The 13,459-nt window shown below is 47.0% G+C and overlaps 1 protein-coding gene across 1 annotated transcript in view; it reads left to right on the top strand.

Moving 5' to 3' along the window:
- Positions 1 to 13,459, top strand: part of Kif13b (kinesin family member 13B) — a 94,937-nt gene that overhangs the window by 76,264 nt on the left and 5,214 nt on the right. Inside the window, exons 34-36 of the mRNA XM_013024195.1 lie at positions 2,618 to 2,751; positions 11,622 to 11,684; positions 12,247 to 12,345. Of these exons, the coding sequence (XP_012879649.1) occupies positions 2,618 to 2,751; positions 11,622 to 11,684; positions 12,247 to 12,345 (296 nt within the window). The remainder of the gene's footprint in view (positions 1 to 2,617; positions 2,752 to 11,621; positions 11,685 to 12,246; positions 12,346 to 13,459) is intronic.

Genomic DNA, 13,459 nt, shown 5'->3' with positions numbered 1-13,459 from the left:
GTGCTTTCTGACAGGTACACAGTTTTCACTTTGGCTTCTCATTTCACTGTACTCCACACTTCCCTTCTGGCTAGCCCTTTTCTGATGTCCTGTTTGCCTACCCTGTTGTCCAGGAGCCTTCCAGGTTCAGGAACTCATCGTTAGTGAGCGCTCAGGTCATTGTATAAACAGAGTCCTCTACATTGCCCACTCAGTGTCAGATGCCTTGTCTTGAAAATGGACCGCCACTGACTTAATTCCCTCCCTCCCTCCCTTCCTCCCTCCTGCCTTCATTGTCTCTTTTTCTCTTTCCTCCCTTTTTTAAAAAAATATTTTTCTTGTATCTTTTTTTTTTTAATTTGGTTATGGGGGCTCAACTCTGGGCCTGGGCGCTGTCCCTCAGCTGTTCAGCTCAAGGCTAGCGCCCTACCACTTGAGCCACAGCGCCATTTCTGGCTTTTTTCTGCTTACGTGGTGCTGAGGAATGGAACCCCAGCGCTCTACCACTGAGCCAACTTCCCAGCCCTTTTTTGTATCTTCTAGTTGGATAATTTCCTCTGTTGAGCACATCCACGGAATTTTTCACTTCAGCTATTGTTTTTCCAGTTCTAGAAGTATTGTTTGCCAAGGCTTTTCTAGTTTTCTCTGCTGATACTCTCTCTTTGCCTGTTTTGCATCCTCTTATGTATAAAAGCAAGTTTTATAAAACTTGTAAGTCAAACAAGGACTGCTATTTTTATTGAATCTTATTTTTTCAACCATGGGTCTCATTTAGTGAGTTTTGTCACATGCGTACACACATGTATCCTCACACCTATCCATGTAACTTACACCCTACTCAGCCAGTACATGGATAGGACTCCGGTGAATTCCTACCTACCATGGTCAGCCAGTGTTGTGATTTAGTTTGTTATATAGGTCACTTTGTGTCTAACTTCTTTGCACAAGCATGTCTTATGCATTCATTTCAGCATCAGTAATTCTTTTAATTACTGAGAAAATATTTCACCATTACAAGTGAATTTTTGATGTTTACTCAGTTCTCCTGCCTGTGGACATTTTGGTTTTCCAGTTTGGGGTTACTGTGAATAAAACTTATTCTTTTTGTGGACATTTTTCTTGTATAAGTATTAGGAATGACATTACTGTTTTCCAGGGGTCTCATCTAGTTTTCAATTCCCTGAATTTTGTTTCTAGTTGCAATCAAGGCTGACTTGATGCACATGTTCACTGCTTTGTGCTGCTTCTCGTTGGATCTTGCCATTCCACTCCAGTCTTCTGGGTTCCATTTGGCTTGCAATGAATTATCTCTGACATTATTTTTTCCCCAGCAATTGTTTTTTAGTGACTGACTCCATTTCTCTTAGGTGTTGAAATTATTTTGCTCTCACTGTGGAAACCCTTTTCTAAATATCAGATGTAAAAATGTAGACATTACCCAGCATCACAAACTCTGTTCCCTGTCCTCCATTCTTGCTCAGCTACTGCCTTTGGTGATGCCTGCGGCCTTTGCCTGGTTATTGCCTACATTCCTACTGAGCTATCTGCCATCCTCACGCTGCAATGGTAGTTTAATTGGTAGAGCTCTGATTGTAATTTTTTTCTCTCAGAGATGATTATCTTCTTCTGGCTCTTTATCTTAAACTTACTTTTGGCTTCTTTCCCTTTTTTGTTTTTATTTTTCCTCTTCCCTGTTTTCACCTTTTTATAAATCATTTGCTTTTTCTGAATTCTGTTGTAAGCCCCTCTTTGCTTTATCTTTTTAGTGAGTGAGTGCTCCTGTGATTACAACACATATCCTGACCCTTTCACAGTTAATATTATGCTATTTGTCAAATGTAGAGACCTCAAGGCCGAGTTGGCCATTTGCCAGCTTCATTGCCACTAAGTCTGGAGTCCTGGCCTAGTGTGGAGCAGGGTCCTAGCATGGCTGTGCACCTCTGCTCTGGGAGAACACCCTTCCTCCTTAGGTGACTTGCTACTTGTTTCCAGGTGTTACATGGACATGGTACTTTGTCATCTGTTTGGATTCCATTTCCTGTGAACCAGGGGAGGGGGATCTTTGGTTGTGTACATATCTGCCTCTTTGATCCTAGCCTTTGGTATGTCACAGCACAGAGAACCTGTTTAATCTTTTAATAATAATACCATCTGTCTTTTAAAAATAATACCACCCTTTAAAAGGCCCTGCTCACCATCTTTCTTTAGAAAATAGGAAAAATCAGAGTCGGGTAAGACCTAGTTCCTGACTACAAAGAGCTTGAAGTGTAGAGAGCTAGGCCGCTATGTTACTGATCACTGTTCCGGAGCAGAGCTTGGCACTTGTACCAGCTGTTGTCAAGAACCAAGGACAGGTTACCCTTCCGATACTTACAAGCACATTTCACCTTAGCACACTTTTAAAGCCCCCCAAGCATTGCTGTTTGATCGGTGGAAGAAAGACCATTAAGTTTGAAGATGCCTATATAAATACTACTTTTTTTCTAATACTGGCTTTCTAAAAGTTACTTTTTAAAGTTAATTTGTGACATTTAAAATATGTGGTAGATTTGCTTGCAGATGAAATGCGACTGATGTGCAGGAAAGGGAGTTGGAGCATCCGTGTCACCGTTTTTGTCCTTCTTTCCTTCTGTTGCAGGACATGGAGGCCTTGCAGCCTCCTACCTGAGTCCCGTGAAGTCCCTGGTACCTCAGATGCCAAAGCTGCTGAAGTCTCTCTTTCCTGTCCGAGATGACAGAAGGGGCAAACTGTCGTCCTCCCTTGCACATCAGGTAAGGAACGTCCAGAAAGCGCCAGGGAACATTATCCTGATGCACTGCTGGTGAAGTTTTGCTGCACATGGCTCTGAAGCTGGAGAAGACTTTCCATCTACCTCCAGCTTCAGTGGGGGCCACAGAGCTGGGCTTGCAAACCTGGAGAAAGCTGTGATAATTCCTCTTCTATCTCTTCAGAGATAACCGAGCTGTTTAAACTTATTGACACACTCCATCTTTTCTGCTTTTAAAAAATGCCAAGTATGCTACTAATGTGATTTATGGTAATATCACTTAGAGCAACAATAGTAAAATTTATGAAGTGCACTTAGTGTTGTTTGTGTATTGCCAAGTAGAAAATGTAATTCTATTTTTAATTCTTGATTTCATCCCTCTTTTCAAACACTCTATATCATGACCGTCCTTCCTCTCAAGCTCCTTTACTGTTTGCTTGACTGTGGATAATCTCTTCTTTCACTTTAAAATGGTCACGTGTCTTATTTTCCTTTAAGCACAAAACAAAACTTCCAGCCCCAGAATAAGTGTTAGGGAAAATGTTCAAGGGCTTTCTAGACAATCAGGAAGCTTCTCTTACGCAACGTGGAGTGGAAACCCTGTTGGAAATGGAAATTCTGTCCTTATATTGCTGCTAACTCAGCAGAAAATGATAAATGAGGATTTATTTATATTCATTTAAAACCACATAAAGTGTGTGTTGTTCAAATAAGGCTTTTAATATCAGTCTTTTAAGCATGCAAGTTGCAGAAACAGGTCAGTGTTTTCTGAGACTTAACTATTTACAAGAATTGTCTAAGTTTCTGAATGCATACTCAAGGGAGACGGGGTATTTATTATGACGTTGCTGTGCTGTTACACGGTATTTTCAGTCTGTACATAGCACACACATGTAGGATGAACTGAGCGTGGAGATTCTAGGAATTTCACGCTGTGTCGGGAGGCAGCACAGCGCTCAGGAGTTACTGAAGTGGGTCTGACTGGAGGGGCAGGAGCCGGCAGGCAGAGCTTCCAGTGTGTGGCACTCTTCTGAACTTCTCTGTCATTGTTTCACAGCGAAGACCCACGATCTGAGTTACCAAGGTTATGTTTTAAAACACGCTGTTAGCCTTTCCTGGTGACCCGCAGCCCACCAGGGGAAGTCCTTACACCTGCGTGTGTAAGCATGCAGGCCATTCTTGCTCACCTTCAAGTGTGACAGCCACTGTTTTTCAGTTGTTATTCAGTGAAGAAGATTGGAGTCCTTACATGTTGTAATCAGCCCCCGTAAATTGGTACAATTATTCTCTAAGGCCATTTCCAGTTTTGACATGGCAGGTTAAAGCACCTGCTTTTGCACATGAGAATTTACACACTTACTATTCTAGCAGGAAGTGATTGGTGCTCTAGATAGGAGGGGGCAGCAGCATTAGGAAGAACTCCTGAGACACAGAAGGACAAGTATGATTTGTCACACTTGGGTTAAGAGATGTTTGATGGAAATACCTGTTACACTTGTTAGCAATTTTTGTTCATTCATGTGCAAATCTACTTATTTTTGAGCACGTGTGGGGAAACTAGCTTTGTGCAACTAGATCACACTTCATTTCATATTGTGAGGTAGGTCTTACTATGTAGCCTCGGCGGCCTGGAACTCTGTAATCCCTTCCAAGGATGCCAGTGTTACCACACCCCACTCATTCATACTTTCTAAGTATAGCAAAATACAAGCCTAAAGCTGGCCTTAGTGACCATGGTCTTTAGTTCCAATAGTAGAACCAAAGCATTTCAGTTGTGCCTTGTACCCTCTGTGGAAGGTCCGAGGCTGTCTCTGTCTTCGTTTCCCGGGTAGTGTGTCATTCTTCTCAGTGGCCTTTTCTGGGCAGTTTCTTCCCGCATGTTTTTGGGGTCCAAATATCCTCCATGTTTCCTTCTTACCAAGAGACTGGGAGATAGAGTGACCCCATCCTCTTAGCCTCCTGTCAGTTGTCTAGCGGGCCTAGGCCAGTGTGAACCCCATGACCACTGCTGGGCAGCCCCGCGGGCTGCCTGGCTTTGCCTTCACTCTGTGCAAGCATTTAATGGTATGCTGCTTAGAAGCAGCTCAAGAGAGACTAGCACAGACACACCCTGAGGCTCCCTCTGTGTTTTGATCCTGTCTCTGCAGCCAGGGCACACACAGACGATTATTAAATAAGCACAATCAATTTAGATATTTAGAACAACATTAAAGGTAGAATCGGGAGAAAGACAAATTGGTGTATTTGCCTAAAAGGAATCTGTATCAAGTCTAGAGTGTAGGAACTGTTGTCAGTGCTCTGGGGCCGCGTGAGATGCTGACAGTGAAGAGATGGCAGCAGCACTCGGGGTTCATGATGTGAAACAGCCCTACAATCAAAACACAAACCAACTGGTTTGGAAGCGCATGAGAGAGCGCCCCGAAACCCACGGGCCTGGGCGGCAGCATGCCCCTCCATCTCCCCTTCCCCGGCCTTCTCCTTCACCATCAAAAGCCATGCTCACTCATGAAAGAAGTTAAAATAACTTCCTTTGTGTGTGTCTCAGTCTCGTTCCCCGCCTGGGTTCTGTGTGGTGCCATCAGAGGGCACCTAGAGGACTGCATTACTGTTCTGGAAACCAGTGACTTAAGTGGGGGTGATTTCAGAGACGTGCTTCCTGAGGAAGGGTTGGAGTCCACGTCTACAGTTTGGTCTTCCACAGAGGATGGGTTCCAGGGGCGCAGTGCGGAGTTGGAGACCGGGACGGGAAGGAGCAGGAGGCTGAGAGCGTGGAGTGCGAGCCATGGAGGGACAGCGTGGGCTCCTCTCGCCTCTGGTGTTGAGAAGCAGGACATATGGGGAATGTGACCAGCCCAGGGATGCGCTTAGGAGAGGTGGGTCCTCCCCACCAGCCCCCTCACATTTCCATTGGCAGACAGGGTGGAGGAGAGGAAGCAGAAGTTGTGAGCTGAGGGGGTGATTATTATCAGAGGCACTTGTAATCAGAGTGCCCTTGACATTTTCTGAAGGAATGCTCAGTTCCTGCCCTCCCTTGAGGGAGGGTGAGCCACGGTGAGCCTGGCCCTGGGGACTGCTGGCATCTCAGGCCCTCGGCTGCTGTTCCTCCAGCCTAGGTTGTGTATGGGTGGATTGGAAAGGATCCTCACCTCCTCGTGTAAGCTGGAAGTTAACACTTTCTTCTTTGAGAAACAACGACTGTCATAACTTACAAAGTCTTGGTTCAAGCATATTCATAAAGACTTTACATTTCTCGTTTTTTATGAGATTAGTTCTTTTGTAATCAATTCCTGTCTGAGTTCCAGAAATGCAAAGACACTGCACAGAAAGAGGTGGCAGCTGACAAAATTGCTGTCTTTGACCTTCTGATGCAAGTTTAGAAACGAATCTGGAAAATAATGAACTGCAATTAATGAAATCTGCACTCATATTCAAGTGTGTTTCTCAGACAGCACAAAAAAAATAATTGAAAGAACTTCCTGCGCTCTAATTAGTTAGATTGAATTAATTGGCATGCTAGGTTTTTTTCCCCTCTATCTGGAAGTCTGTGCTCAGATGAAGCTCTTTATGTGCTTAAGTCTGGGCCTCCAAGTGGTATCATTGATTAACCTGGGGAATTAAAGTTAATGGTCAGGTTGAATTTCCACCACAGCCTGTTTCAGTTTCTGTGTGTGTCTGCACCGGGGTAGGTGGCCCTGTCCACCACAGGGCAGCCCTTCTGCTGCAGCGGGCCTCAAGTGGGCCGGCAGAGCCTCCGTGTGGCAGAGTCAGCACAGTTGGGAAGATGCTCCTGTGCCGGCCATCTTTCCTTATGTGACTTTCTTCTAGGAAGTGCGGGAACACCATAATCTGTGTTCTTCCCAATACCCTGTCTGGTCTTCCTTGGTGAAACGAGCTGTGTAAATGCATGCCTTCCTCTTGAATAAGAGTGCAGCACCTTACCTAGCTAAAATGTTCGAGCCTACCTAATCATTCAGGTTATTTAAGAGAGAATGCAGGTGGGCATTTCCCCTGGGATTTCATATTGCCTGTATTAACTGGCTAAATGAGAATGTGAGATGTTACATTCCTTTGTTAGGAATTAATAGAGAAGTCTGAGCAGGCCTGTGCAGTAAGCCTTTGCTTTCTTGATTAAAAAAAGAAAAGGAGGCTGGGTAAGCTTCCTGTTTTAAACACTTTTCTTTATCACTTAAGTGTCTATCAGCAATTTGTACATCTGGTAGCTAATCTGCTTAGCAACCTGGCTGCTTAGTAGGAAGGAAATAGTTTTGTATAGATACTTTCTTCCTTTAAAAAAAACCTTAATTTAATTGTTAAGGTGATATAGAGAGGGATTACAGTTATATGTCGAACTTGTTACCCCCTCTTTGAATCAGGAAAAACAACCTGAGTGAAAGGAGGATTTGGGCTAGGGTAGTGTTCATATCTCTAATCTCAGTTACTTGGGATGCAGAGATCTGGAAGACTGTGGTTGAAGGCCAGCTTGGGTAAAAAATAAGGGAAACCCCATCTCAACTAGTAAGTCAGATGTTGAGGGAGGAGCATGTTAACCAGCCCCTGAGAAGAACGGGAGACCAACCTGAGAAAGAAGAAAGAAAGGACTTGGGGGAGTGGTACAAGTGATAGAATCTTTGCCTACTCAGAGTGAGGCCCTGAGTTCAAACTTCAGTACCACAGGAAAAGAAAATTAAATTTGGACTTCAGTTCCTTTAATAACGAATTTTCAGCTCTTGCCACAGTTGGGAGACTTAACCTTACTAGGTTTCCAAAAATATTATTTTGCTGTCTAGCTTTGCCCCATACCCAGAGATACCAAGTTGGCAAACGTAGCAGCCAATCTGAAAAACGATGAATTGTATCAGCGATTGACTCCAGCACTCAGACGTCTGCTGTGCGGCAGAGGGTGGGCGTGGCTGCTGTGGCTGGTCACCTCTTGGAGTGGGCAGTGTGCACTCTCCACTCCAGAGACAGGATTGCTCTCTTGTTTGGGGACGGGCAGGATGGGCAATCTTAGTCAGAACCACCAGAGAGAATATTAAGCTAGTGAGTCTGAGTGTGCCCTAGTAAAACTTGGTTTATACTGCAGAATTTGAATTTTCCTGTTTCCACGTGTCATAGGTCCTTTGGATTTGTTTCCAATATTATGAATGTAAACTCTGTTTCTAAGCTCACGGGGGGGGGGGGGTGCGGGGCCTGGGCAGGCCGGGATCCACTGTGCACATTACACCACACTGGGTCGGTCGGGCCTTTCCTCAGCCACATCCCTGACCTGCCACCCCCTGCTCTTTTCCCTTCCAGGCGATAAGCATAACCTTTAAAAACAAAACAACGTTTCTATTGATTAGGTTATTGCTGAGTCTTGAGCTTCTGGTAATTATATATGATGGATGGAAATCCATCTTGTGCTACTTTTATCAGAACATTTGAAAATTAACAAGTGTTTTGTTGCACACACTGCGTCTTGCTTTTATTGTTTAAGTTGTTCACACTTAGCATCAAGAAAATGAGAGCCTAGTTCTTGTCATAAAATTAATGCTCTAGGCTAGGTGGTTGTGGATAGTGCCGTGGCCCTGGCCTCCGGGAGGCTGGGCTCTGGAGCATGGTGCTTTGGGCGTTCAGGGCTGAGGCCCGCCAACCAGCTATGTGGGAAGCCGCGACAGGGACAATTTCCATTCCAGGACAGCTCGGGCAAAAGTCTGTGCGATGCCATCTCAGTAGAAAATTCTAGTCCTTTCTCCAGCACTCTTGCGCTATGTGAAGCCACATGTCTTTCATCCTGGATGCCTACAGTGGGTCATGGTCCTTGTGTGCATCTGGGCAGGAAGGGAGAGCCTGTCTCAAAATTAACCAAGCAAGAAAGGGCCAGAGGCATGGCTCAGCATTGGCGTGCCTGCCTGGCCTCTGAGATTCCCTGAGTTCAAACCCCATCATAATTACAATCATTTTCTGTACTTGGATTTAAATCATTAGTTTGTATTTTAAGATTATATTAATTTAGACCTCATTAAAATGACATTGAAGAGTTTATTTTGGTTTTGTTTTTCGATCATGGGCTTTGAACCTAAGGCCTAGGGCACATTCAGCTTGCTGGCTGGCATACTACCATTTGAACCACACCCTCAGCCCAGAAAAGTTTATTTTAAACAAGAAAATAATGCATTAGAAAAGTTTGTGTTGCTGAGCGCTGCTGGCTCATGCCTGTAATCCTAGCTACTCAGAGGCTGAGATCTGAGGTTCATGGTTCAAAGCCAGCCTGGGCAGGAACCTCTGTGAGACTCTTATCTCCAATTCATCACAGAAAAGGCCAGAAGTGGCGTGGTGGCTCAAGTGGTAGAGTGCTAACCTTGAGCAAAAGAAGCTCAGGGACAGCGCCCAGGCCCAGAGTTAAAGGCCCAGGACTGGCCACCAAAAAGCAAGCTTAGTGTTGAGGAAAGTCTATTTGGTGTGGGCATCTGAACAGAGGGCTTTGCACTTGGAGGGCAGGCACAGTCCATTTGAGCCACATCTTTGCCCTTTTTTGAGGCAGGGTTTTGCCTTGCCTTTTTGCCTAGGGCTGGCCTCAGAACACAATTCCCTTATGTGTAAGATCTCTCATATAGCTGGGATTCCAGGAAATGCCATTATGTTCAGATGGTGTCTCACTAACTTTTACTTGACCTAGCCTTTAGTCACAATCCTCCCAATGTCTCTTCTTCGGTTACCTGCCCCGCTAAAGCTGGGGCTCACCAACGCCGGGTTCCTGGAGGCCTGGTGGGCAGGGCCTGGAAGGCGGTGTGGGCAGGGGTGGGTCACGTGCCCAGTGATGGGCAGGACAGGTGTAGCCTTGTGCTGCGGGGTAGGAGTTTGTTCTTGTAGGCAGGTGAGGTTCTGGAAAAGCTCCTTGCCAAGTGAGGAGATTCTCGTCCTTTCCCCAGCATTCTTGTGCTGTGGGAAAGCCATAGCTAACAAATAAGTGACCGCCACACCACCTCCCTGAAACATACCAGTTGGTTGTGCACCCACCTGCTTGTCTATGTGGTAGACGTGGAAGCCCATGGTCCTTCCCTCTCTGTCATGAACCCACCCCAGGCTGAGCGCATTGGAGTAGAGTGGGTGAAGGCTCTGGAGACTGGCGTCTCGTGTGAAACGTCGACACTTACACTTGCGCTCACTTGCCTCAGGAGACGTCTCCCTAATATTTATAGCTGCAAAACGCTTTGCATCACTTTATTAATAGTTACCAGATGTGTCACAGGATTAATGAACTTAGAATGTGAAATGTTACAAGCTACTGAAATAGAGGCGACACCTGCACAGGGATATGGAAAAGCATTCACATGCAAACAATAGCATTTGCAGACTTGTGCTTTTCTGTGTGAAGGAGAAGTGCGCCGTGTAGGCTCCGGCGCACTTAGCAGATGGACCTGAATCCTTCTAAAGATGGTTGAGTTCATACAGCCAGTGCCATGGAAGGTCCAGTCACCCCAACCCCACATGCATGAGTGCATGGCCATGCACTCGTGTGCACGCACACACACGCATGCACGCGGGCACGTCCCCTTCCTAAAGCTTCTTCTTGTAGAGCATCCTCATCACTGCCTCCTTAGTGGCTTGGGCTCTCTTGATTGCCTGTGACGTCACACAGCCACGCCCGGGGGGGGGGGGAGTACAGCTCTCCTCACTAGAAGGACTGTCTTCTCCAGGTAAAGTGGCAGATGCACAATGCCTCACACCGCCATGCTGCTTTAGCTGGCCTCAAAATACAGTTGCTCCACTCAGGAGGTATTCCAGATGGTTCCATTTGTGATTGCTTTCTCTGCAGAATCCTCTCTTTGACACTCCTGTTCCATGATTCATGAAGGGTTCCTTCATTTTGGTTACTGGGTTAATACCCTCCTTTCCCCGGCACCAGTCTGCCATCTCTGGGCCTTCCTGACTCTGTGTGAGGCTCTGGACCTTTGGAGGCCTGGTGGCCCTGGCTGTGCTGGGCTTCTTCACGGAGCGTCAGAACAGGACCTGGGAGGAACTCGAGTCAGTGAGCTGCTGAGGTAGGAAGGGCAGCTTCCCGCTTCTTCCAGACAGTCCAGTCGTCTGATCTGTATCTGACCCTGTTTAAACCCAGTGACAACAAAATGAATTTCGGCTTTCTGACTTCCTATTCCCTGCTCTAGCTCCTGTGGTTTTCCCTCGGTGTTCCTTGGAGGATGTGTCTGGGGACACTGCTCCATCTGTTCATTCAGGCTCTAGCGCCATGCTGGGAATCTCGTGACTGTGTTAACTCCGTGGACTTCCACTATTCCAATCAGTTTGCATTGCATTCCCCTGCCAGGCTTTCTGGTTTTCATCCATCTTCTGCTTTGTTTGCTCTGGAAGCTGATGACTTCTTGCTCCCTAGTTACGTTATTCCTGGACAGCTGGGACCACCCTCGCTGGCTCTGTCCTGTAGCACAGCTGCTAGCCTCCTTCCCTCCCACTCCCGGGAAGCCACGTTGCCTTGACTGCATCTCAGCTGCACCCAGCTGCAAGATGGCCTTTCTGCTTCCTTCCTGGATCTTCCTCATCTCTCTTTCCTGATCCTTCCTGTCCCCACTCCTCCTCCAGGCAGGCGTCTGTCCTTGCACCCAGTAGAGCTCTTGGTCAGTGTGTCTGTGATGGGCGCACTCCACGTGCATCAGTGACGTGTGCAGCTCTCCCTGGCCGGGAGCGAGCCCTGCTGGGTTCCTTGCTCAGTGTGTGGTGTGGAGCCCTGGCACCTGCCTTCTGACTGGCAGGGGTGGGTTGGAGTTCTCGAGAGTTGGGAACGTGGTGGCATCCTGCCCATGCTTGTCTGCCCAGTACAAACCTGCGTGGAAGTCTCCGTGCTCCCTGGGTCCCTCACCTGGCCACTTGTCTCCTCAGCCCGTGCCGCGAGTCCTGGTGCAGTCTGCCTCCCCAGATCCCCGGGCCACCAGGATGGATGAGGTGAGTCACGGGGGGGGGGGGGGCCCCGCCCTCTGCGGTGGCCCTAGCACTGGCTCTTTCACCTGCACTTCTTTCCCTCCCTGCTCCCAAGCTGCTAATGAACTGCAATGTAGGTCACTGTCTTCCTCCTGTACATTCTCCTTGTTACACTTGGCTATTTTCAACCTGTTAATCATATGATTGCTAACCTTTGAGGTGCTTGACTGCTAATGTAGTCTGCGCTTTAGTAGCCCACTGCTAGGCAAAGGGGAGTTCTATAAACAGAACAGTCTCCTTCTTCTAAGTGTTTGCTTAATTCTCAGTTTTACATTTCATTCTGATTCATGGTATCAGCGTGAAAAGACTAATGCTAAGCTGGGAGAAAATAGTCTCTTATGATCCCCCGCCGATCAAAAGGCACTTCTCGTCTTATGAATAGCAAATCTGTTTGCTCCCACTGTGCCTCCGTTCTCTTAGGCGATGCTGTATCTTCATAGGGAAATTTTATTTATTAAAACGTAACAGCAAAAAGCCTCAGTAATTTGAAAGAACATCACACCTATAGGCATTCCCTCCTTTCTAGAGCGTCCTTTCGCTCTGGTGTCCTCGCGACGTCCTTGTGGTCCGGGCTGGGCGTCTCCTTCCCCAGGATCTCATCTGTCATTCTGCAGAGACTGCTTGGGCATCCAGCAGGTCTTCCTGAGGCCCTGTAAACTCAGTGACCTCCTCAGCTCTGGACTTTCCTGGAAGTCTCTCTCCTCTCTCCTCTCATTTGAGCTCAGGGCTTTTTGCTTTCTAGTGTGTCTGGCCTGAGACACTCTAACCCTAGAATGGTCTTTTTTAATGACAAGGCCAAAACTCACTGATGCCAGCCAGGTTTCCACTGCCCCGTCAACTCCAGCTCAGGCCTGTTGGTGGTGGCTGAGGCTGCGGCGGCCCAGGCCTCTGCCATCTGTGGTCGCCTCACTGTACAGCAGAGCCTTAGCCCATCCTGCCTGCTTCTACCAGTGACTCTAGGGAAGACACTAGCACCATAAAGCCAGAGCTCCAGCCTCTTCCTTTCCCCGCTCTTGAGCAGCCAAGGGCAGAAGAGGAGAAAAGGTCAGGGCCATACTTGCTTCCCAGTCTTTCTTTGTGTGTGCTTCCCCTCATGGTCAGTTACACTAAAAACTAAGATAGGAAAGAACAAATAAAACAGGTTCAAGTGGCTAAAGAAAAATGATTGAAGGGTTGCCTAATCTCTTATTTATGCTGTTGACAGTTATTGATCTATTGGATTGAATAAATTTTGCATCCCAAACATCCATCACAAAAATGGGCTGTTAATCTCAAGAGGTGCCGTTACTGTCATCCCCTGAAAGTTGCCTTGTGGGGGATAGAGGCCTCTGGAAACAGGAATATAAATGACAGTTCCCGGGAAAAACGCATGATTTATCAAACCGCTGAGTTAAGCCAAGTAACTGTAAGAGACTTATAGATCTCAGCTGTTTCCCAGTTCAAATAAATCCTGTATTTCAAATGGAAAATGACCATTCCTGGAATATAAATAATTTTTCTGTAAATATTGGGAAACATACTTCTTTTCCTGAGCAGCCCCTTCACCTCCTGCCTAATCTCCCATTCCCCGTCCCTCTCCTAGCCCACAGCAAGGGCCTGCCCCTGCCTGTGCACGCCTCCACACGTGTACCCCTCCCCGCCCCCTGCCTGTGCACGCCTCCACACATGCTCCCCCTCCCCTCCCCCTGCCTGTGCACGCCTCCACACATGCTCCCCCTCCCCTCCCCCTGCCTGTGCAC

This window comes from Dipodomys ordii, unplaced genomic scaffold (assembly GCF_000151885.1).
Source record: "Dipodomys ordii isolate 6190 unplaced genomic scaffold, Dord_2.0 Scaffold74, whole genome shotgun sequence".
In the NCBI taxonomy this organism is placed as follows: domain Eukaryota; kingdom Metazoa; phylum Chordata; class Mammalia; order Rodentia; family Heteromyidae; genus Dipodomys; species Dipodomys ordii.
This window is presented reverse-complemented; position numbering and strand designations above follow the sequence as displayed.